The sequence below is a fragment of the Phycodurus eques genome, chromosome 10 (assembly GCF_024500275.1).
Source record: "Phycodurus eques isolate BA_2022a chromosome 10, UOR_Pequ_1.1, whole genome shotgun sequence".
NCBI lineage: Eukaryota > Metazoa > Chordata > Actinopteri > Syngnathiformes > Syngnathidae > Phycodurus > Phycodurus eques.
The window spans coordinates 7479210-7503407 of NC_084534.1; the positions used below are offsets into that span (position 1 = coordinate 7479210).

A 24198-nucleotide genomic window follows, 5' to 3' on the forward strand; every position below is an offset into this window, starting at 1 on the left:
ATTGAGGGTGGGGAATATTGATTCAGTTTGTTCTGGGGTAAGGACAGCCTTGTCTCTGAAGTCATTATTAATAGACAGTATAAAATGCTTGAAAGCACAACTGCTGAAAGGTGAGCTTTGTGTTTCACCCTCATCTTTTCGTGGCTCCGCATCTCTGAGCCAAACAAAAGACAAGCAGCCAGGAAGTGCAGCAGCCAATCAGCAGCTGTCTTACATTTTGCCAGCGTGTCTGTCCAGTCAGCATTTGCTTTTTATGAGAGCAGCACGTAGGACAGCTTGTGGAGAATGAGAGCGTGGCTCTGCTCGGAGCAGGGTGAGGGCTGACAGGGCTGTCCTCCATGTTGTAATAAGCACTGACATATCACACTGAATTGTTAGACATGCATCCACAGAGGTAAGCAAGATTTTCATTCTTTCACCGAATCTTACTCTGTTGTTAAGGCATCAGCCATATATGAGCTGTGCCTTGAAAACCGGGGGAGGGGAAGGAATATTTTGTCACAACACATGATAGAATTTCAACTGAAAAGATGAGCATAGCATTGTACTTCAACTAGACTACCGCTGCTAATGGGGATAGGTCTCTGTACATGACTTATTTGGGCCTACCAGGTCAGGTATTCTAACAAAAGAATCCTTCCTTCCTTTTGTGGCTTGCAGTGGCCTGAGTTGTCTAGGCTGCAGGCCTGCTGAGGTATTCAGACTGGGAGAGACAGCCACCATTGCAAAGGGGACACCCCAAAGGAATTAACAGATGGCAGACTGACAGCACAGCAAGTTTAATTTAGGCCTCAAGCTGGCATCAGAGCAACACTGCCAGGCACTATTGCCAACTGTATATCAAACAAACACACCTGGAGAAAAAAAACCCTGAAAAACAATCACCTAGTACTTTCCTCATTCATAGCAAGTCAGTTCACTTCACCATACATTTTGCCTTTTACATTGAAACGTGTCTTAAATGCAGGCCTAATTCTGTAAGCCGCTCGGCCAGTGTTAGGATAGCGTTGTAAAGTACAAATGATCTTCAGGCCTAGTATGCTATAGCAGCTTATTTATCACAAGAGTACAAGGAATTGCTGAATCCTAATGGTTTGCACTGCCTCCCAGTGTTCTCTGCTTCAGAGTGTCAGCCATCTTAGAGAGCTTCCCCTTTTCTGTCCCTCTGCTCCAAGCACACTGGTTACTTGTATGTAAGCGGGAGGAGAGAAGAAGGGAAGGATCTCCTCTGAATAGACACTGCAGTGAAATCTCATCTCATCCCTGGTTCGAAAAACAGGTTTGGGAGACTCTTGTTTCTACGTGCTGTATACTTGGGTTGCTTATTTGCTTTCTGCGTGCAGGAGTCTGGTAAATCATACAGTGTGGTTGTTGAGCGCTGTCTGCCGGTTAGATTCTGTTTCAGCCTCAATACTGTTGAATCTGTTTTTCTGCTGGCAAATATGAAATTGTCAGACATCACTCCATACACTCTGGCCTGGTTATGAAGACTTGTTTAGTGTTTGAGTTCAAGCTCACTCTCCATTGACTGAAAAAATGTTTTATTCCAACCCAGTGTTTTCTCTTCTGGTCATACTTGTCCTTTCCCGGTGTGATGATCAAATTTGCATTTTGTCACTGCATTTCATTTCATTTCTGTTTTATCAATGTCTTCCAGATGCCCAGTTCTGCTGTACCTTAACCTGTCACTTAGGGCTGGACATGATTTTGTTTGAGAACATATTCATACTTTTGTCCTCCAGTATTATGTTTTGATTGCAATTAATATGAATGATCCCAACAATTACATGACACAGAAACATTCTCCTTATAAATATGGAGAAAATCTCTCGCTTTTCACTTTGTGTTTGGTCTGTTATTCATGCAGGCAAATATTTACTCAGTGTAACTTAAAAAAGCAACAGACAAAGGGGATGGCTTGTGATGGTTTTAGGTTATGCCTTCTAAATCAGACCAATGACTTTTAAGCCATGTCTTTGTGTCTACTGCATATGAACACCTAGGGGGCCATAATAACCTTCATGTGGTCCTTGTTCACACTACATTCAACTGGTGCGGTGTGGACTTGTTTTTGTGTGGTTCGAGCAGTTGGGGAGAGAGCGAGCGAGCGATAGAGAGAGAGAGATGGAGAGAGAGAGAGAGAGAAAGCCTCATCAAAATGGATGCCATACACCTCTGAGAGCACAGAGAGGAGGGAAGCTGATCCTCTCGCCGTTTAGCTCATCGAGCTGCATTTTACGTCTAATGAAAGATACAGGGCCTTTTGCGTGCTTTAAAGGGGAAACTGGGGACTTGGTTTTCAGGAATAGTGGACAGCAGTACTCTGCATTGCAGCACTGTGGCTGAGGAGATGAAGAAGCAGAAAAGCTTATGTGGTACATTGAGTTTAGCGTCCAATCACGTACCTCGGACTGCTGCCTAAACCAATCAGACGCCTGCAGCCTAGGTTAAAGATTGACAATTGCAGGAGGAAGCAGCAGGGAGAGGAGGCCTTCTGGGATACTTGGAACCATCGTTTCCCCTCATTTCACAACGCCCTCTATAATTGAAAACAGTTAAAGAATAGGATGAAGAATCTTTATGTGAGTAAGAATGGAAGGCATGCTATTGATTTCCTTCATTGAAGCATGGATGCTATGGTGGTGTAGGATGTGGAAATGGTTGTATGTTACCATATGCACTAGTGATGTGTAATTCTCTGTTTGATAATATTTCTGCCATAGAAGTGGGCGTCTTGTATTTGTCTGATGTCTATTGTTGCTGTATTCCTGAACTACACGGGAAATTGCTGTGATGAATTGTGTAAGACTGTCCAGACAGGGTGGTTGAGGAGGCCATAATGTCTTTTTACTGCCCTTATATCTGTCTTTGTGTATGGTCTGTGCTCACGGTAAACACATCATCACATCGTTCGCTTTAGTGATGGTGGAGGAGGAGGATGATGTGTGAAAGGGTTTGGTGAGCAAGGTTATTAAAAAGCTCTGCTCGATCGTCAGAGAGCCTGCAAACAACAATAAGCTTGACATCAGGGTGAAGCACTGACTGACTGATAGTGTGAAATACCTAGCGGGTATTTAGGCACCAGAATTTTAGTTGCATATTAAAGGAATGCTTCTTTAGAAAGGGGAGGGACTACAAATCCACGATACAGTTGGTTTGAATTTCAGACACAAAAGATTACAGTGCTCTTTGCTATTTTTAGGCCCATGTTCAGCGGAGTGACTTGGAGTGATTTTTATTTAGGAAGTTTATTTGGGCGCATGGGCTCGTCAGAGCATTATATAGTCATACAGATTTCCTGTTCTCCATCGCCACCTACAGTAGTGTCTTTTGACGAAGTGAGTTGTCACTTGGTTACCATAGTCCATAGGCCTGGCTCTTTCGTGTGGGGATCAGGTATATGTTTTTCAACCAAATAATTCAACACTGGATTGAGGATACAGTGTTCCCCCGCTATTTGTGGGGGACACCGGACGATTCCTTCTATGAAAAGCAAAAATCCATGAGTAATTGACACCCAAAAGGTTTATAATTGCCTATAGATGCCTTAAGATGGTGGAAAAGCACTCCTTTTCTTTTAGACGGACCAGTGGTAGCGAGCATATCGATGTGGGTCTATTGATGTTTATGTGTCAGTTGATGGACTGTTGGAATGGCTGACCCCTGTGTGGAAAAACATCAGAAATGGGTAAAGCACTAGACACTCGATTGGATTTGAGCACCTTGGGGGGTGGTATTGCAATAATCACTATATGTACTGTGCTGCTGTCACAATGGTCAATGAAATGAGGGTTACGGTAGGTCGTTCAGGTTTTTTCAAACCAGTAGGCCCAAATTGAGGGTACCACATCTTTTGTGATTACTAGGCTATTTTTGGAGATATTTTTGGACATGGTTTGCTTCTTTTGAGATGCCTGTTAATCTCAATGTTGAGATATAGAGTATTTATATTGGCGCCCACAACGCAGCATCTCTCTTTTAATTGTCTATAATCGCTCCACAACATTCTGTTTGTCTTTCATTGTCTTGCGTTGCCAGAGTGCTCCTTGTCTCTATCTGGTCTCCCATTTACTGCCATTGTGGCGGCTGTACACTCTCGGGCCAATATTGAACCTCTGGGTGGACTCACAGAAATATTGTGCATGTGGACACTCGACATCGGTTCACTTGACTAGTGGAAGCCCTCCGATCCATGCTAATGCACGGTATAATTTCCTGGCCACAGCACAATTCTAAGAGGTGGGTCAGGGCCCATCACAATTAATCTTATATGAACATGGGCGGGGGCGCCCAAATAATCAGAACAACTCAAAATAATCTACAAAGTCAAAGCCATGTTGGCTTTCTCATGAATGAGCACATAAACATGAAACATAAACATTTCAGATCATTAATAAGATCGATCCTGCCGCCGATTATTAATGCAGTGTTATGTTGTAAGGTACCGGTATAATGTCTTATTTGCCCTGCACAGTGTGCGACTGGTTAGCACGACCGCCTCACAGTTCTGATGACCTGAGTTCAAATCCGGCCTCGCCTGTGTTGAATGTTCTCCTTGTGCCTGTGTGGGTTTTCTCCAGGTACTCTGGTTTCCTCCCATATCCCAAAAACATGCATGGTAGGTTAATTGGAGACGCTAGATTGCCCATAGGTGTGAATGTGAGTGAGAATGGTTCTTTGTTTGTATGTGCCCTGCGATTGGCTTGCGACCAGTTCAGGGTGTACCCCACCTCTTGCCCAGAGTCAGCTGGGATAGGCTCCAGCCTCCACCCTTGTGAGGATAAGCTGCACGGAAGATGAATGAATGAATGTTTTGAGGAGCGCCAGAAATATTGTCTGTTAGCGCCATAACAAGCACAGCTGCCATTTTGCAGGTTTTTTTTTTAACATGCGAATTGTAAGTAACACCTAAACTAATTAAATGTTATATCGTCTTTTACAAAAAAAAAAAAAGGATGTTCATAATTAACTAAGAAAAAGAGAAAAAGGAAACACCAAAGGAACCATGCACAAGGCAGTATCACAGAAGCACCACAGCAAGACGTTGAGCTGGTCAGACAGACAAAGAGAGTCCACTCCTCCATAGCTGTATATAGTTTATCTGTTAGCAGGCTCATTGGTCCTTGGTCCTTGCTCTTCTGTCTCCAATTTAGCTCCTTCCAACAAAAATTCCATTGAGGAGTTGAGGAAAACATTCGTGGGTGAGGAGATTTTTGCCGTTTCTGAGATGTTTTCACTTTATGGAGACATCCGTTAAAGTTTGTTTCATATGACTTTAATGTATAAAAAGCAAATTAATTCATCAGTAAAACACAGTTATTTTACATAACTTTATGTATTGAGCAGAGCCAATACATAAAACGGCAACCCCAGCTACAGCCTACAACCCCTTGACTCATGTTGCATGTTTGTGGGGAACCTGGCGCTGTAAGTCTTAAAATACAATACAAAACAGTATTGGAAAGTTCATTATGCAACATGCAATGATCACAAAAGGGGCTTTTCCCACCAACCAGACCATGAATTTTGAGTTCCTGGTAGCAGGAGTTCCTGGAAGCAGAAGGTTTCTGTGGCCGATGTGGTTTGTGTTTCCATCGCACTTATTAGTTCAGGGTAGCTCAAGCAAACGAGGCTGATGTTGCTCAATACTGACACCTACTGGATCAGAAAAATGCTGCTATTTCCAGTGTCTTTATTTTATATCTTTAATCTGAATTTCAAATATTTTTGATACCTTTAAAACCTAACCTTTTATCCAGGTGAGGCAATTGAGAACTGATTCTCATTTGCAATGCCAACCTGGCTGCAGACAATCTTTGAGGTAGGGAGTTTTTTTACATACAGGTACATTTCAATTTTAGAATATATTTATTCTATTTTATTGAGATGACATACCTAAATAGATGGTGCAATAAAAGCTTGCAGATGACTATATAATCAGCTGGAACATGCAATAGGGACATGAGCCTGAATCCTTACACAGTTCCACTACAAATTTGAGAACAATAAATCACATCTGTAGTCATCTGCAGTCTTCTGCATTTAGTTATATATTTATTTATTCAAAAAGACAAGTTTTTCCAATATCTTGGCATTCAGGTGATTAAATTTTTTCTTCATGCAAGTTCTCCAGCTTTAGAGAACATCCACTCACATTCCTTTTATGGACCTTTTATTTGCCAAGTGCAATGATGTATTGTAATATTTAACTTGTAACTATCACTTTATACAGTTTGTATATGTACTGTATTTGCTTCTATTTTGCTTTGTTTTACTCTGCTGTCTGCAGCCAGATTGGCATTGCAAATACCTTACCTGGATAAGATAAGTTATAAGTTAAATAAATAAAATAATACATGATTTCATGCACAGCTCTTAGTCAGTTTTTAAATACAGCAGTGTGAAGTATTTGTTATTTGTAAATGTGTTTGCATGGGGAAAAAAAAAACGGACTGTACATTGCAAATATTTATTTGTAAATGTACAAACACAGAAAAAAAGCCGGGCTTCATTTCCTTGTCTTGCAATATGGACAATGGCATTTTATTTATTCCCCAACCCTCCCCCCAAAATGCGGTATTTTTTTATTTTTTTATCCCCCCCCACCCCCCGAGTGGTCTCGATGGAGCGGTGGACCTTGCCGCCGGTAAGTGGCCTTGCCGCCCGTGGTGGCGTACTTCGTCACTGAGTCTGGCGCCATGACTCGGCGCTGGGCTGAAGCCAAGCTCGGCGAGCACAGAGTTTGTCCAGCCTGCTCCTTGTCCACCAAGTGCGGCTCAGCGGGAAAACGAAGATCGGTGTTTGGAAGTTTTGCTTTTCAATGTATTTGAATCATCTTATTTCGACCCTTGCGTAACGCCGCATCCAGTATTGGCCTGCTCTGTGAATGAACAAGTTAACTCCAACCAAGGTCTGTCAACCAATAAGCATTCGGCAGCACAGCCCACTCCCTTCAAAGAATTGCTGGTAGCTCTCAGAAGACCCTATCCGGAATGAAATAATCCAGGAGGAACCTTCCGTACCCTGGTAAATTGCTTTCAGTAGGGACATGGGGAACTCAAGCTACCAGGGGAGCGAGGGAAGTTCCTGCAAAGGTCCCTGCGGTGGAAAAGGATTGGATTTCAAAGAAAGACAAATTGAAAATTATAGATTTCTAATAATACTACTCAGATGTTTAATATTACTGCTCACGACAATAATGGCATAATAATATTTTAGAATTTATTCTAAGAAAGGCTTTAATTTCTTTGGATAAAAACAGATTGACTTCCTGGCTGCAGACAAAGCATCGAGGACGACCAAAGCGATTTACAAGTAACACACTTTAGATCCACCCCATTATTAATTTAATCCCACTTGAAACATCAAGCATAAAGTGGACAGTTGTGGTGAAAGTAATAATTCAGCCACATGTTTCATTTGGGCGGCACGGTGGACGACTGCCTAGAGCGTCTGCCTCACAGTTCTGACGACCGGGGTTCAATCCCCGGCCCCGCCTGTGTGGAGTTTGCACGTTCTCCCCGTGCCTGCGTGGTTTTTCTCCGGGCACTCCGGTTTCCTCCCACATCCCAAAAACATGCACGTTAATTGAAAACTCTAAATTGCCCGTAGGTGTGAATGTGAGTGCGAATGGTTGTTTGTTTGTATGTGCCCTGCGATTGGCTGGCAACCAGTTCAGGGTGTACCCCGCCTCCTGCTCAATGATAGCTGGGATAGGCTCTAGCACGCCCGAGACCCTAGTGAGGAGAAGCGGCTCAGAAAATGGATGGATGTTTCATTTGTGACGCGTCAATGATGTGATGTCATATTTAGTTGACGTCCCCATGAAATGATGTCATGGAAGAGCAATAGTCTCATTTCCCCCAAATATTCCTACCTTCTCCCGCCTCGTTTCTTTGTCAATCGTTTCGTCTCCTCAGTGGGATTTCTGGTGGGAGGCGCTAGCATGTAAGCGGGGGAGCAAGGACCTTTTAAATTGCAAAGAGAGGAATTAAATGGGCCTATAGCCTTGCCTTTAAATGTGTTGAGCATACCTGCATAAACAGCTTCCTATTTTTCTCTGACTGAGAAGACCGCTAAGAAAGCACTAAGCGATGTCGCCCATCTTGTGGTGAAGGGTGCTATTTGCAATTTAAAGCTGATCAGATATGGTATAGGAGACATTTTTATTTTTTTTTTTTTTCAGAAATGCCAATTGCCTATCCCTGGGCCAGACCAAGAAAATCATCCCATAATTAATATAAATAACAATAGGTTTGTGTTTTTCCCTTTGTTTTAATGCAAAGCAACCCAATCAGAAGTGAGGACTAAGCCTATTCATATTCATGGATTCCCAGACAGTCGAAAATGATAGAAATCTTAACACATATCTGGTGTCGCTACAGTATTTGTGTAAAAAAAAAATTCTATGCATCCTGTGGGCCAGATTAAACCCTCTAATGGGATGGCTTTGGTTGACACTGCTAGACAAGACAACTGCTCTCGTACAAGGCATATATATGTTAAAAAAGTCTTAGGTTTGCCTGACTGAAATCCTTTCCATATCAACGTTCGTAGCTTCAAAAGTTGGTAAAATTGATACAAACTTTTAAACTGCACCAGTGTTTCAAGTTTGAAAATGTTTACTCTGTAATTTCCATAGTGTGATATGTAGTAATTAAACTCCCTTTTCTACACTGGTGTGGCAGAGGAAGTAAAGACCACTGACACTCCAACAGAGGAAATGGAAAGCTCAACGAGATCTAGAGGTGAGAATGAATCATACATACTGCAAAGGTTTTATATTCCTTTACATATAGTTTGCATGTTTTATTTTAATAGACCTTATTTGTATAACTTTGCATTCATTTGTTCATTGGGGTTTATAGTTGTGGACAGACGTTTGTGTTCATCAACGGCATTAATTTAATTATTAGTTTGGGGCTTTTAATTATTTTAACCATTCTTTTCCCAGAGTGGAATTATTATACAAAATATTTGTATTCATGATTTTTAAAAGCAAGACTTCGGTACATAATTTTAAATGTATTTGGAATTTTCTTTAATCCACACAATAAAAATTGTACAAATCCAAATTCTAATGCAGTTGGGAGATTATGTAAAACAGACCTGTCCGCGCGATGTTGCAGAGGCGTGTCAACCAGGACAGCCCCACAACCTCAGAGCCTTTAGGAACATCCACCCCTGGGGCCTTGCCACCGAGGAGTTTTTTAACCACTTCAGTGACCTCAACCCCAGAGATAGGAGAGCACCTCAGAGACCCCAGACTCTGCTTCCTCATGGGAAGGCGTGTCGGTGGCATTGAGGAGGTCTTCGAAGTATTCTCCCCACCGACTCACAACGTCCCGAGTCGAGGTCAGCAGCGCCCCATCCCCACGATACACAGTGTTGATGGTGCACTGCTTCCCCCTCCTGAGACGCCGGATGGTGGACCAGAATTTCCTCGAAGCCGTCCGGAGGTCTTTTTCCATGGCCTCACCGAACTCCTCCCATGCCCGAGTTTTTACTCCTCCCAATCACGCCCTTCCAGGTTTCACTGTCATTGCACACGTGAGCATTGACGTCCCCCAGCAGAACGATGGCGTCCCCAGCAGGAGTGCTCTCCAGCACCCCCTCTAAGGACTCCAAAATGGGTGGGTACTCTGAACTGCTATTTGGTGCATAGGCACAAACAACAGTCAGGACCCGTGCCCCCACCCGAAGGCGGAGGGAGGCTACCCTCTCGTCCACCGGGGTGAACCCAAATGTACAGGCGTCAAGCCTGGGGGCAATAAGTATACTCACACCTGCTTTGCACCTCTCACCGTGGGCAACTTCAGAGTGGAAGAGAGTCACACCCCTCTCAAGAGCTCAAGCTGTGTGTGGAGGCGAGCCCGACTATACCCAGTCGGAACGTCTGGACCTCGCACACCCCTGCCTTCCCTGTCACAGAGGTGACATTGGACGTCCCTAGAGTCAGCTTCTGTAGCCGGGGATCGGATCGCCAAGGTCCCTGCCTTCGGCCACTGCCCAGGTCACACTGCACCCGACCCCTATGGCCCCTCCTACAGGTGATGAGCTCACGCGAAGGGGGACCCACGTTACCCTTTCGGGCTGTGCCCGGCCGGGCCCCATGGGTGCAGGCCCGGCCACCAGGCGCTCGCCTTCGAGCCCCACCTCGAGGCCTGGCTCCAGAGGGGGGGCCCCGGTGATGCGTGTCCGGGCAAGTGAAAACGTCCTGCTGAATTTTTCATCTTCATAGAGGGTGACCCTGCTAGGTTCATGAAACCCCAGACAACTTATCTTCTAGGATCATTGGGACACACAAAGCCCTCCACCACGACAGCTCAAGGAGGGGTCTTTGCAGTGTATTCAGTTGAATATAGTTTAAATGGGGTTTGCAAATCATTGCATTGTTTTTTGACACATATATACTGTTTTATTTTCTAGATATTACATTGTTTATTTAACACAGGATATTTAATTGTAACTTGTTAAAATTGTTATTTGGTGATTTTGTTTTCTTGATTTGAACCCCTGCTGCACTGGACTAATAGCCATATAAAAAGTGATCATGTTGTGATATTTCTACGCAAATAAAAAAATTAAGACAATTGAGACAATTTGAATGCGCTTTCCTTTTTTCTTAATACGTTGTCTAGATATCGGATTGGGACTTTGTATCGGTAGATACTCAAAAAAACAAAATTTTATATATATATATATATATATATATATATATATATATATATCAGAGCATCACTACTCAGAGCAATGGGTAAAGTCCAAGCAAGAAAAAAAAAAAAAAAGGCATATTCCAAGATTGTAAATTCAAACAGTTTACCCAAGTACTTATTTGGGTGTGCCATCGCTTTGACATGGTCTGGAAGAAGACAAAACTGTCACCATCAGAAAGGATATTGGTGAGATTTCCTTATTGAAAAAGCAAATGACAATGACATTATTCAAATTAGATTAAAAAACAATTGTCCCCCCCCTTCTGGGATTTGCTTTATTTCTCCTGATACCAAACCGGCATTCATTTGCAACAACTTTCAAAGAAGTATTTTTTTTTCTTTGCAGCATGTCAACATGTCAATAGATCACTGCTTTTACACCATATAATGTGTTTTTGGAAATGTTCGTGATTGACTCCGTGGTTGCCTTCCACAGAGCTCCTTTCTTGTCATATGGCAACCCATGTTGGATCTGCTCATGTTGTATGTTTCCTTGTGGGAATTAACGTAGCCAGTCACTTTTTTGAGAAGCAGTTTGTAGAGGGGTCGGAAAAGTCACAAAGTTTGCAACACTGTCTGTGTTTTTGTAAGCTATCTCGTCTGTATGTAGCCGTGTTAATGCCATCGGCGCATGTCAGCTATTATCGGCCTAAGCAATACAGTTGAATTAATCAATAAAATGGTTTAATTGCCCAGACTTAGTCAGGATGTTCAGAAGCAACCCCTAAACCCCAAAGCCTGTCATTAATTGGAAAGTGCTGGGACTCCAGTGTCACTGTCCATCGCGAAGGGACTTTTACATTGCCATGGACTGAGAGATTACTGACCAAGGAAGAAGGAATGAATCAAGTAGGCTAAGGAATTTATAAGGCAGGTTAACATTAAGCTTCTGGAATGGCCTTCTCCAAGCCCAGACTGCCACCCTATTGAACATTTAGGTCTGTGCCAGGAAACACTCCAATTTCAATGAAATCTGCCATAAAGGGTTGTCAAAAATCAATCCAGAATTATGCCAAAAGCTTGGTGACGGCTACAAAGAGCGTCTGGTCGAAGTGAAACTTGCTCAGGGACGATGAACAAAATATTAGTGGGGTTCTTTATATCTATTTGAACTTGATATAATAATATTTTTCACCCTGTGAGGATTAGACAAAATCCTAATTTCAGGAAATGACATGGACCCAATTGTTGTTTTTGCATCATTCCAGTCTTGAAAAGGGACACTTCAAAAATTAATTTAAACCCTAAAATGAATATGACCCTTTTGGCCATGATGAGTGTATGTGATGTAAACCTCTGACCACAACTGTATATGACCTTAAATGAGGTCATCACTGAGCCTTAGCTGATTCATATCAAACTGTCATCTGCAACACAAGATGCAGGCTCAACGACCCAGAAACGAAAGATGCCAAGTCCGTCTCACTCATCAAATGGTCACGGCTCTGCTGACACATCCCCCAGTCCAGTGAAAAAGAAGAAGAAACCAGGTGCTGTTAGCACCAAAGACCAGGTAACACAATACTTTATTATACCTCATGGAGATATTAAACAAATGGGCACTCGATTGCTCCTCCCACAATAATATGATTTAGGGCTGCAAGATATTGGAAAAAAATTAGTTGCGATTAAACAGGATCAGTGTCGGGAAAGTTCATTTTCTATGCGAACTAGTTCAGCTCATCGTTCCAAAAATTAACTAGTTCAGTTCATAGATCATAATTCAAAATTTTCAACAAAGTTCACCAGTCCAAAAAACGAACTAGTTCACAGTAGTCCCCTCCCATAATATGTTGCCGACGGGCTATTACCTTTAATAAACTGGCATTTCATTTCCCCGTTGTTGCCACCCATTGAGTCCACACTAGTAGCCAGCTGCAGCTTTCACCTTTATAATCTCAAAAACATGAGGAAAAACCTGTTGCTTGAATGGTGTTTCTAAAATGAGGAATTAAAACGAAAGCAGGACTTTTGTCCTTAGTGCAAACAAAAAACGTGCAACACTGTATGACAGGGATGATGGTGAAAGGACATTGATAACTGCATTTATTGTAGCTCAGACTATATTAACAAAATAATTTATCTAGTCATATATTACAAGGGAAAATACATTTCATATTGTCACAGTGTGATCGTACCGTGTTTTAACTAAAGCATTCTGATACAAATATTTTTTTCCCTAGTAATCCATTTTTACAAATATGTACTGTATGACAAAAGAACACATTCACTCCCATTTACGCAGTGTCACTGAACACACCTCATGTACTCCAGCAGCTGCCGTGTACCTGCCTAGCTTCATTCTGGAGAGCGAAATAGGAAATTCAGCAGCTGTACAATCGTTTAATCTTTTGAGCATGTCCAAACAGGTCCCTCTGCCGGTCCCTTTTAATATTCAAATATTGATTCATTGTATATCACAGTACACCAACATCGCAGCAGACTCTGCGATGTGACTATTGCGCACATGTACATCGCGATGACAATGCTCAAACAAAATATCATGCAGCCCTAATATGATTTTATGTATTTTGAAGAATTCAAATCTGAAGCTATTTGTAACACTGCAGAATCGCACAGAACCCTTTGAACTAGGGCTGGGTATGTTAAGAACCTCACGATTCGATTTTAATCGATTTTGATTCTGTAGGTTGCAAATTGCGATGCCCATGTGAACATACGTGGTATGCCCCCTCACATTTTTTAGCAATATGACATTGGGAAATAAAATAAAATAAAATTTGCGCAATAATAACTTATTTGTGTGTATTGAGTACAAAAGTAAAAAATAAAGGTATAAAGACTGACAAATTACAGCCTTAAAACAATTGGTTTCATTCAGAGGTATTGCTGAATCGATATTAAATTGGCGTAGGAATATTTTGATGCATCGATTAATTGAATTTTGTGCACATAAAAACAGTAGAGTAAAATATCTTCCCATCATCATCTTGACAGTCCAGTAATTTGAGTCGAATGGCTGATTCATGTTATATTGCATTTGTTATATCATCAAATGTCCCAATTGATGAATGTCAAATTTTGCATTTGACTGTGCACTACTGGCATTACTCTTCCATAGATATCATTAAATATTATTAAATACTAAATTATGATTTCACCCCCCCCCCCCCCCCCCCCCCCTATAAATGATTAGCGTGCTTTGCGCTAAACGTATGTATACAATAGGTCAATCATTGCTAGTTTATGTTTGACTGTAGTAAATATGATACAGTATAATGTAGTGCAGTTACACCACAGCCCTACACCACGATAAACAACAATTTTGTTAATAATCATATTGTTTCAGAGATCTGTTTCTACAAATATTGCTCGAACAAAATAGAAAGATCTGTTGAAACAATATTTGCTCTTACGTAAGATAGGGTTTTAATGGGAGACACCATGTTGTAAGTGGGCAGTGTATTGTGGCTTAATGGTATCTTCAGGTTGTGTCGCTTTGTTAGTTCATAACACCCTCAAATACTGCACTGGATAACAGCACATATTTAATTGACCCATAACAGCTGGAATCAAAGCACTCCACAAATGAGGAAAGAAGTGAAAAAGAGTGAGGAAAGAAAAATTCCTTAGTTTCAACAGTAACACTCTGGTGATAGGTGCTTTTCTGAAAGACTAACTCTGGTCTCCGGTTAAGGGAGAATTTGCTGTTCAGATCCTCATACAGCCAACAAAATAACAGCTTGTGGACAAGCAATGCGACCCTCTGACATCACAAGGCCACAGTGCAGATGGTCAGCCACGTGTCTCTAACTCAGCTCGGAAATCCATGTTCAAGACCTTCGAATGAAAAAAATAAAATAAAAAAAGTTAACAATAATAATAATAACATATATAGACACTACTTTTCCACATTATTAGCTGAGCTGGGACCATTGACGTTAACTGACAAGACAGAGGAGAGAGAGGCCTTTTAATGTCTATACCTCTTCAATGATTAGTTATTGATATAGTTTCTCATGTTTCTCGTGTTTTTCACAAACCAATATCTTCTATTGTAAAACATTTTTTTTAATAACTCTGTAATTCAATACCACAAATGAGCCCACTCCATTCTACATCTCTTCAAAGTAACTTTAGCTTACGACTCATCCATTATAGCTTCACCTTTGTATTGTTAGTCTATCAGCGATATTGAGTTGTGCTGGAGGACTGATGCTCTGACAAAAGTCAAATTTCAGCATTCATGGTTGACCCCAGAGATGACAGCATTTTTCTCTACACTGCACCTTTTCTTGTCATTGTGCATCTTTGCTTGGCTTTGTTTGCCTTGGCCTGATTTTGACTTACCCCAACTTTGTGTTTCTTTTGCCTGCATTCCAGTCAGAACTAAGACATGGTCCCTTTTACTATGTGAAGCAGCCAGCACTCACCACAGAACCTGTTGATGTTGTACCACAGGACGGCAGGAATGACTTCTACTGCTGGTTGTGCCACCGCGAGGGTCAGGTGCTCTGCTGTGAGCTCTGCCCCAGGGTGTACCACGCCAAGTGCCTCAAACTACCAGACGAGCCTGAGGGCGACTGGTTCTGTCCGGAGTGTGAGGTACTCACCCAGGAATATTCTGAGTGTAAGGGTGTTGGAAACCAGAATTCAAAGACTGATGTTTCATTTACTGATGTTTTTTAACATAGCGGACCTAACTTTGGACATCTAGTGACGAGAACTATTTTCCTCTCAATGTTTGTTTTTTTTAATTAGAAAATAACAGTTGCTGAATGTATTGAGACTCAGAGCAAAGCCATGATGATGCTGACTATAGAGCAGCTGTCTTACCTACTAAAGTTTGCTCTTCAGAAGATGAAACAACCAGGTGTAAGTATGCTGGTATCACTGTCTCCCTGGGTATCTGATGCTAGCTAAATGGTTATGTAGTATTGGAGCAAGAAGTTGCAATTTTGTGTCAACGTTAATTTGCAATTGTCCTTTTATAATTCATTCTTAATGATTTCTATCACCTGAGCATATTTTCTTTGGCAAGTCAGCATAGAGCGCTTATGGAACCAAATAAAGAGCTTTTTACGGTCATCTTATTCTCATCAGTCGCTTCCCCTTGAACCTGTCCTCTATTGGTCTGCATGAGACATTATTAATTTGCATGTGGAAATAATTTCATGTAACTCACCTAACATTCCCAAACGTTGAACTATACTGGACCTGTCATGGCTGGGAACCATGAAAGTAAACATGCAAGCTGGTAGTGAGGATACAGCTGCCCCTCTCACTCTCTTTCAGGATCATCCCCGCTTGTCATCTCGCTCTCCCCATGCAGCTTCCACGCAGAGAAAGACTTTTAATTGGGTAATAATTACACCACTAACAAGTCCCTGTCTTGATTTCTTCCTTCACTGGTTGTGCTCCTTTTCTTTGATGCAGCTTTTAGAGTATTTAGTAGTAACATGACAGGAGCGCTCATCTGCCATAGTGAGGAAGGATTTGCAATAAATTTGCTGTTGAGTTTAACTTAAACCCCTCTTGTCTTTTGCTCCATTTTAAAGACTGAACTCTTCCAGAAACCTGTTTCCCTTGATCAGCATCCAGACTATGCTGAATACATATTTCACCCAATGGATCTTTGCACTCTTGAGAAGGTAAAAACTTGCCCATGTGAATAGATTTTAAATACATAAGCATTTCATGCATTGTTGAATAGCTCTCATATGAAAACACGTTTTACCTTTGTAACACAGAACATCAAAAAGAAAATGTATGGCTGCACAGAGGCCTTCTTGGCAGATGTAAAGTGGATTTTGCATAACTGCATCATATACAACGGAGGTGTGTTGCATATTCTAGCCTCTATATTATATCCTAAATAGATGGGTATATCTTTGTAAACAAACAACTACGATAATATGAACAATCATCAATTGCTTTCCCAACTAACTAACTTTCTGTATATTTTTAGGCAACCACAAACTGACAGCCACAGCTAAGGTTATCGTCAAGATCTGTGAACATGAGGTGAATATGTGGTCTGTGTCATTTTTTTGTCGTGGAGATTAATTTTCAGTGATTGATTCAGCAAATGTAATTTTGTATCTCTTTTTGCAGATGAACGAGGTTGAAGTCTGTCCCGAGTGTTATTTGTCTGCTTGCCAAAAGAGAGACAACTGGTTCTGTGAACCATGTGTAAGTAGCACTTGTTTATGTTTTCATGAGTTTGTCAAGAGCAGGGGTGTCAAACTCATTTTTGTCAATTGCCACACCGCAGTTATGACTTCCCTCGGAGGGCCGCTATGACAGCGGACCCATATAAATGAAAGATTACCTCATATACTGTAATTACAGTATACACAACACATTGATGAATAACCGGTTTTGAAATCAGAAGCCTATAAAAACATGTTTTTCAACGATTACATTTCTTTTCAAAGTGGGGTTGGTAACAAAACAAATGCTTGCAAATACCTCAATGTTATTACACCAGAAAGCAATGAGCGATTTTGATTTGCTTTCGCGGGCCACATCCAATGATGTGGAGGGCCAGATCTGGCCCCCGGGCCACCAGTTTGACACCTGTGGTCTAGAGCTTCCAACATTACTCACTAGAGACCAAATGCTCCGTTTCAGTATTTTACTGTGTGTATACAGAGTAACCCTCACCCTCTGGTGTGGGCTAAGTTGAAAGGTTTTCCCTTTTGGCCAGCTAAAGCTCTGCGTGACAAAGATGGACAGGTGGATGCTCGCTTCTTTGGTCAGCATGACAGGTCTCAATCTTTTGTGCTTCACATACTCAACTTTGTTGTCTGTTCTCAAGAGTTTGTGTCACTAACAGGTCATATGATGTTTACATGCTTATCCTTTAGGGCTTGGGTCCCTTTAAATAATTGTTACCTCATGTCCAAAGAGATTCCATTCTCTGTGAAGAAGACCAAAAGCATCTTCAACAGCGCCATGCAAGAGATGGAAGTCTATGTGGAGAACATGAGGAAGAAATTTGGTGTCTTTAACTACGCCCCTTTCAGGACACCCTACACTCACAACAACAGCTTTCAAATGCTGCAGGACCCCTCTGACCCCTCATCCACCCCTTTCAAGCCTGAGAAACAGGAAAAGATCAAGTTGAGCTTTGACATGACTGCATCACCAAAGATCTCCCTGGTTAGAACCATGTTGTCAGGGGCTGGCATTGGAGGGGTCACGGCAGGCCGTCGGCTGCCTCTCAGTGACATGCCTCGCTCCCCCATGAGCACCAACTCTTCTGCAAATACAGGTTCAGATGGGGAGGATACAACAGACAAGTCCCAGGCAAAGGTCACAAACAGCCAGGGAAGTATTGGCGAAGAGTCGGCGGACTCCACAGGTACTGTAACTTTGACCTCACTTATATGAAATTACACGGGAGACGTTTCATCTCCTCTGGTCTTATTCATTAGTAAACACTTCTGTGCAGGATCACCAGCTCCTCCTCGACCAAGTCAAGCTGACAATTTATTGGACGGCAACAAACCTTGCAACACCAAGCAAGAGAAGGCACAGCTGACAGGAAGCATTTTGAACCTTAATCTAGGTAAATTGCTCATGCTTTTGTCATGTGTATGAAATAAAGGTAATAATGACCATAGTATTGTGCTTTTGTGTGATATTGCTGTGAGGAAGTAATTCATGTAGTATTCTTCCAGATCGGAGTAAAGCAGAGATGGACCTAAAGGAACTCAGTGAAACGGTTCTGCAGAAGCTGGGGACCACCCCTGTTCTCACCTCTCCAAAAAGGCATCTTAAGAGCCGTTTCCAGATGAACTTGGACAAAACCATTGAAAGCTGTAAAGCGCAGCTCGGTCAGTAGATGTTTCATCACATACATCAGTATTAGACACGGTTTTGTAACATTGCTTTGCTTGTTGTTTGGGTGCTCCAATCATTTTGCAGGTATCAACGAGATCTCTTCTGAGGTATACAAAGGTGTGGAACACAGTGACTCTGAAGACTCCGAGGGTAAATCTGACTCTAGTGACACCGAGTATGCCAGTGATGACGGACCGAAGTTTGACGATTCTCAGGATACTGCACCTACTGACGAACCCCAGAACAAAAGTAGAGACCAAGACCAACCATCTCTGAGCCAAGAGGGCAAAGCCAATGCACCTCTGGTATCTGAACCTGCAGCAGTGGATGTGTGTGCAACGCCATCAGAGATGCCGGCTCAAGAGAAAGTTCCAGAGAAAGAGCATCCAGATAAGACCAAATCCCCCCCACCATTGCCTGTGTCTAGGCAGAAGGGACAGATGAAAGAAGATCTCAAGCAACATGTTCCTGCGGAGGATTCCGACTCAGAGAGGGAGCTGGTTATTGACCTTGGGGAGGAGCAGGGGAAAAAGGACAAGAAGAGACGCAAAAAAGACGGCACTAATGTTAAAGAGGCATCTGCTGGTAAACCCGAAGGTGAGATGTTGGTTTTTATGAATGTGGGAGTGTGATGTCTAGTCTGGATGGGTAATTAATCAAAAAATTTGTTCTTGAAGGTAAATCCCTGACCCCTTCAACATTCCCGTCTCAAAACAGCACAACCCCTTCCACACCCTCCAGTGTTGCCTCTCAGTCCCCTATGGCCATTCCCGTCACCATGATCTCCCTCACTGCGCCTTCTGCTGCAAATGTTAGCCTTGCCACGGTCTCCAATGCCCCTGCGACACCACCTTCTTCCTCGTCATCGTCAGCCTCGACCGCCCCTGCACTGAAGAAACAGCGCCCTCTGCTGCCTCGAGAGACAGTGCCAGTAGCGCAGAGCGCCGCTGTGTGGAATCCCACCGCCAAGCTCCAGACCCCCTCACAGAAATGGCACACGCGTCAGCAGCAGGGCCAGCAGCCAGTGGCGGCTGCACAAATTCAAGCATCGTCGCCCAGACAAGGCACGACGCAGGCGTCCATCCAGGCATCTGACAACAGCTCAACATCAGTGTCTTCATCTTCATCGCAACAGTCTTCCCAAAGCACACGTTATCAGACCAGACAGTCAATTAAAGGTAGATAAGGTTATCAGTTTAACACCATTCTAGTCACATAACACAACAATGAAATGGCCATTGTAAATCTTGCAATAATATAAATATTTCATTTTCTGTATTTCATTGAGCACATCAGCTGTCACGCTGGTGTCCAGCTGTCCTGCTACAGGATCGTGTTTAGGCACATCATCTCCATCCTCATCCTTGGAAACAGAACAGTACATCTCTACAGCCTCAGGAGATGTCGCCGCAGATATTGCCAAGTACACTAACAAAGTAAGCATCATTTTTAATCAAGATGTTGATGATTGTGTTTTATAAAGTCACTTCATTGGGAGACATCAGACGTTCACAGTGTTCTGGGAAAGGATGTTGATTCCACACTGCATAAGAATACAACAGGATTTTTTTGGATTTTCCAGATAATGGATGCAATCAAAGGTACAGTGACTGAAATCTACAGTGACCTCTCGAAGAGCACTTCAGGAAATACTATTGCTGAGGTGTTGTTTTGCACAGTTGATGACACATATCTCTGCATTTAGGCATTTGCTTAGTGTTGTTGTTGTTGTTGTTTTGTAGATGAAACGGCTTAAAATTGAAATTGAAAAACTACAGTGGTTACATCAGCAAGAGTTGTCAGAGATGAAGCACAATCTTGGTAAGGACTTCATTCACCAGCAAAATAATATGCATTACAGTATATACTCAATTCATCTTTATTTATAGAGCACTTTAAAAAACAACCACAGCTGAAACAATGTACTGTACATGAATCCAATTGAATGTAAAACTTTGATAAATGAAATAAATCAAATGTTCTAAGAATAAAAATATCAAAATACAAAATGTAATCCTTAAAATGTAACCAAACAGACAATAGAAATGCAAATTGGACACACAACAGAAAATAGTCTTGTTAACAAGCCAGACAATGAATAAATGGATAAACAATGTTCTATGTGAAATCAGGCTTCAAAATGGTCAAGTATTTAAACATTCTTTCAGCTTCCGGACGCTGTGTGCGTCTCCCTAAATGCTCTCAAAATTGTGCCTCCCTAGAACTTTCAGCTGTCAATCAAAGACGTGCCATGGCTCCTCCTAAGTGGAGAGAGACGCTCACATGAGCCGCAGAGAGACATTCTGAGGCGGCCATCCGTTGAAAATTAGCAGGCCGTTAATCGACGGCGTAATGAGTTGTCAGTTGCGACGCGTCGTGAGGAGGAGGAGGGGGGAAAAGGGGGAAAAAGTCATCCAGACAGGGGGACCGTGGTGCACACATGGCCAATTGCATGCTATACTGGTAGTAATTGGTCAACTTAATGAATGATGAAGTGGCAATTCTGCCGAATGGCCACTGCATGGAATAAGGGCGCTTGGTGTTTATAACTGTATTGTGGGAGAGGGCCTCATGCTACAATGTATATGCCCCGACCCGCTGACTTCATGGGGCTCAGGTTTTTAGCCCCGCCCCAAAATATCTGGCCAAATATGATGAAAAGAGCCTTAAGCTACAGTCTCAACAATTCAGTCCTATATTGTTGTCAGTCTTTGCACGTTTTCAGCGCTTGGTGTATCTTCAAACATATTTCATATATTTAGAAACAAAACAAGGATATGAGTTTGGTTTTGACATCGAAACACTCCTTCAGTGCCTCCTCTGTGTCATTGGACCAGACTGTCACAGTCCTTTTTGTTGGCTGCCCAGTGTTCCACCTGTCTCAAGGTACATGAAGTTGCGATCAGTTTCCCAGTGGAAGAGAAGAAGAGCCGTATGCTCTCTTCACATTGACATACAGGAGGTCCAGCGTTTTATTCCCTCTTGTTGCCCAATCTACATTTTGTGTGAAGTTGTTAGTAAATGAGAGAGAGGAACATGTTGACGTCTCCACCAGTAAGAAGGTACCGGGATGCTGAAATTCTAATCTCATGATCACAGCATGCATGGCATCACTCAAGTTGGGTGCAGCAGTTAAAAGTTGAATGTAAACAAATACCTACAGTTTTATAACAGCTGTTTGTCTATCCGCAGGCAAGGATAATGAAACAAATAAATGAAAGAGAAAGTGAGCTCTAAGCTCCCAGAAGTGATTCCAATACTCTATAGGCAGCATGTGAGTGTTCATTGGGAGTGCTGCGGGAAATGACTAAATTCGCCTAATTAATCCAAAGATTATTTATTTCCTACAAATAATGAATCCGTGACGTATCGTAACAGGCAGTTCAATTAAATGGTCAAATCAACCTGTGTATCCACCTTTCAGCTTGACATCACTGAAAACTAGTCAGTATTCAGTGTTGGGCAATAACTCATTACATGTAACTAGTTGACGTAATTTAATTACAAAGTGTATGTAATTTTAATCCATTACATTATTGGGAGACTGTGTAATGACATTACAGTTGCTTTTGGAAAATTGCATGATTACGGTAGTTACATTTTAAAATAGCATTTAAAAAAATCACTTCCTCCTTCAAGAGCAGACACTTGTGATTGGCTCTATCTGGTTGTGATCTGCTAGTCTCAAACAAGACGTGTTTTCCCAAACATGACCTCGAAGCGGGCGGCACGGTGACCGACTGGTAAGCACTTCCACCTCACAGTTCTGAGGACCCGGAATTAAATCCGGCCTCGTCTGTGTGGAGTTTGCATGTTCTCCCCGTGCCTGCGTGGGTTTTCTCTGGGTACTCCTGTTTCCCCCCACATCCCAAAAACAGGCATGGTAGGTTAATGGAAGACTCAAATTGCCCGTAGGTGTGAATGTGAGTGTGAATGATTGTTTGTTTATATGTGCCCTGCGATTGACTGGCAACCAGTTCGGGGATATACTGTAGGAATGAGATAGTAATTGAAATAGTGACATTATTATTACATTTTCAACAGTGTAAATGTAACAACTACAACAACTAACAACACAAAATAATCTTCCCAACACTGTCATTATTAAACATACTGTTAAACTAAAACTCAACACTGTGTCAGTCAAATTGTACTGCAGTTTTAAGAGGTTTATTTTTTACACAGCTCTTTTATTGGAGCTCTCAACTTAATTTGCATGTACAGGTGTACCTAAAATTGTGGATGGTAAGCACATACATTTCCCCTCCAAGTGTAATGTAATGCCTTCATGTATTTTGTGTACATGAATCTAATTTAGAGCTTACAATGGCTGAGATGAGGCAGAGTCTGGAGCAGGAACGAGAACGCCTGGTGGCGGAGGTGAAGAAAGAAACTGAGCTGGAGAAGCAGCAAGCAGTGGATGAAACAAAGAAGAAACAGTGGTGTGCAAACTGCAGAAAAGAGGCAATATTTTATTGCTGCTGGAACACTAGCTACTGCGATTACCCATGCCAGCAGGCCCACTGGCCAGAACACATGAAATCCTGCACTCAGTCAGGTATGCGGTGGTTGCACTGAACAAGGACTACAAGTATATTTTTCTGTTTTCAAACGTTGGTGTGTTTGCAGCCACAGCGCCACAGCAAGAACCCGAGGCAGAGTCAGCGGCAGATTTGACAAACAAAGGTCTAGGACAGGCTAACTGTGGACCAAACACTCTCCGAGAAACACCAGTCGCTGCACCATCAGAGAAAGACTGTGACACAGAAACAAGCAGTGACAATGCTGCTGTCAGTTCATCTTAACTGTGTGCAATATCATTGAGATTTTTTTTTTTTGGTCATCCACTACACTGATATACTGTATGTATATGTTCTCAATATTAGTGTTAAAGTGGCTGTATGCAAAGTATTTTTTATTTATTTGTTGGTTTTACAATGTAGGGCTCAATAATGGCTACCCGTATAGAGTGCTCAATGTTTCGAATGTGTAAACAAGACTGACAGCAGTTGTTTCCAAAAAAGAGGGGCCAGTTTAAAAAGAAATGTGCACTACATGCAGTATCCATGCATTCTTTGTGGTCAGTAGTTTTTGAGAGCATGCCTCACTCAATTTTGTCTGAAAGACAACTGTTAAAACAGTCTACAATGACAAATAATGTCACCTATTTTAATGGACTACTTCACTATGAGGGTACTATTGACAAACATGTCTGTATAGTCCACGTTTCATTGTTAATTCACCTTTCTTTGTTATTCTTATATTGCTTGCAGTATACTGTAATCTGGAAAGAAGACATTTTCAACAAGATGTTTCTGTGGTTGTTCTTTTAACAAGTAGACTGCAGTAAATTCATTGTTTAGAAAGACCCATTGAGTATTGTGCCATCCTATCACAAAGGGGTCTTTGGTACGGTACCTTTGGTCCTAGTAGTTTGGGTGTGATTGAAAATTGTGACTGGCAAAAGGTTGAGCTTGGATTAATTTGGCTGAGTCTTGACTCGGGTATCATTACAAATCTTTCGGCTTCTTGCTATAAATAGACACAATCCCAGAAAGGTTGACAATTGACACAGCGGCACGACAGTGTCACCCATTATTCAAGGGGGACAGTGTCCGAGCACCAGGAAAATCCGCAAGTGATTGAGGCCCCCCTAAAAATCTTTATAATTGCC

At 42.1% G+C, this 24198-nt stretch overlaps 1 protein-coding gene across 8 annotated transcripts; it reads left to right on the plus strand.

The window, feature by feature from the left end:
- Positions 1-277: 277 nt before the first annotated feature.
- On the plus strand, positions 278-24170 carry LOC133408376 (MYND-type zinc finger-containing chromatin reader ZMYND8-like). 8 transcript variants are annotated; one of them, XM_061687199.1, is made up of 22 exons: positions 278-394; positions 661-1279; positions 8688-8747; positions 12095-12228; positions 15060-15281; positions 15438-15551; positions 15972-16037; positions 16235-16327; positions 16427-16514; positions 16645-16700; positions 16791-16868; positions 17331-17446; positions 17546-18042; positions 18133-18249; positions 18362-18517; positions 18609-19121; positions 19202-19702; positions 19821-19960; positions 20107-20187; positions 20267-20345; positions 22843-23082; positions 23154-24170. In XM_061687199.1, the coding sequence occupies exons 3-22, from the start codon at positions 8723-8725 to the stop codon at positions 23327-23329; spliced, it is 3492 nt and encodes a 1163-aa protein (XP_061543183.1). In that variant the 5' UTR covers positions 278-394; positions 661-1279; positions 8688-8722; the 3' UTR covers positions 23330-24170. The 8 variants fall into 8 exon arrangements, with proteins under 8 accessions (XP_061543183.1, XP_061543181.1, XP_061543187.1 ...); XM_061687197.1 differs by lacking the exon at positions 661-1279; XM_061687203.1 differs by lacking the exon at positions 661-1279 and having other exon boundaries at positions 15138-15281.
- Positions 24171-24198: the final 28 nt, after the last annotated feature.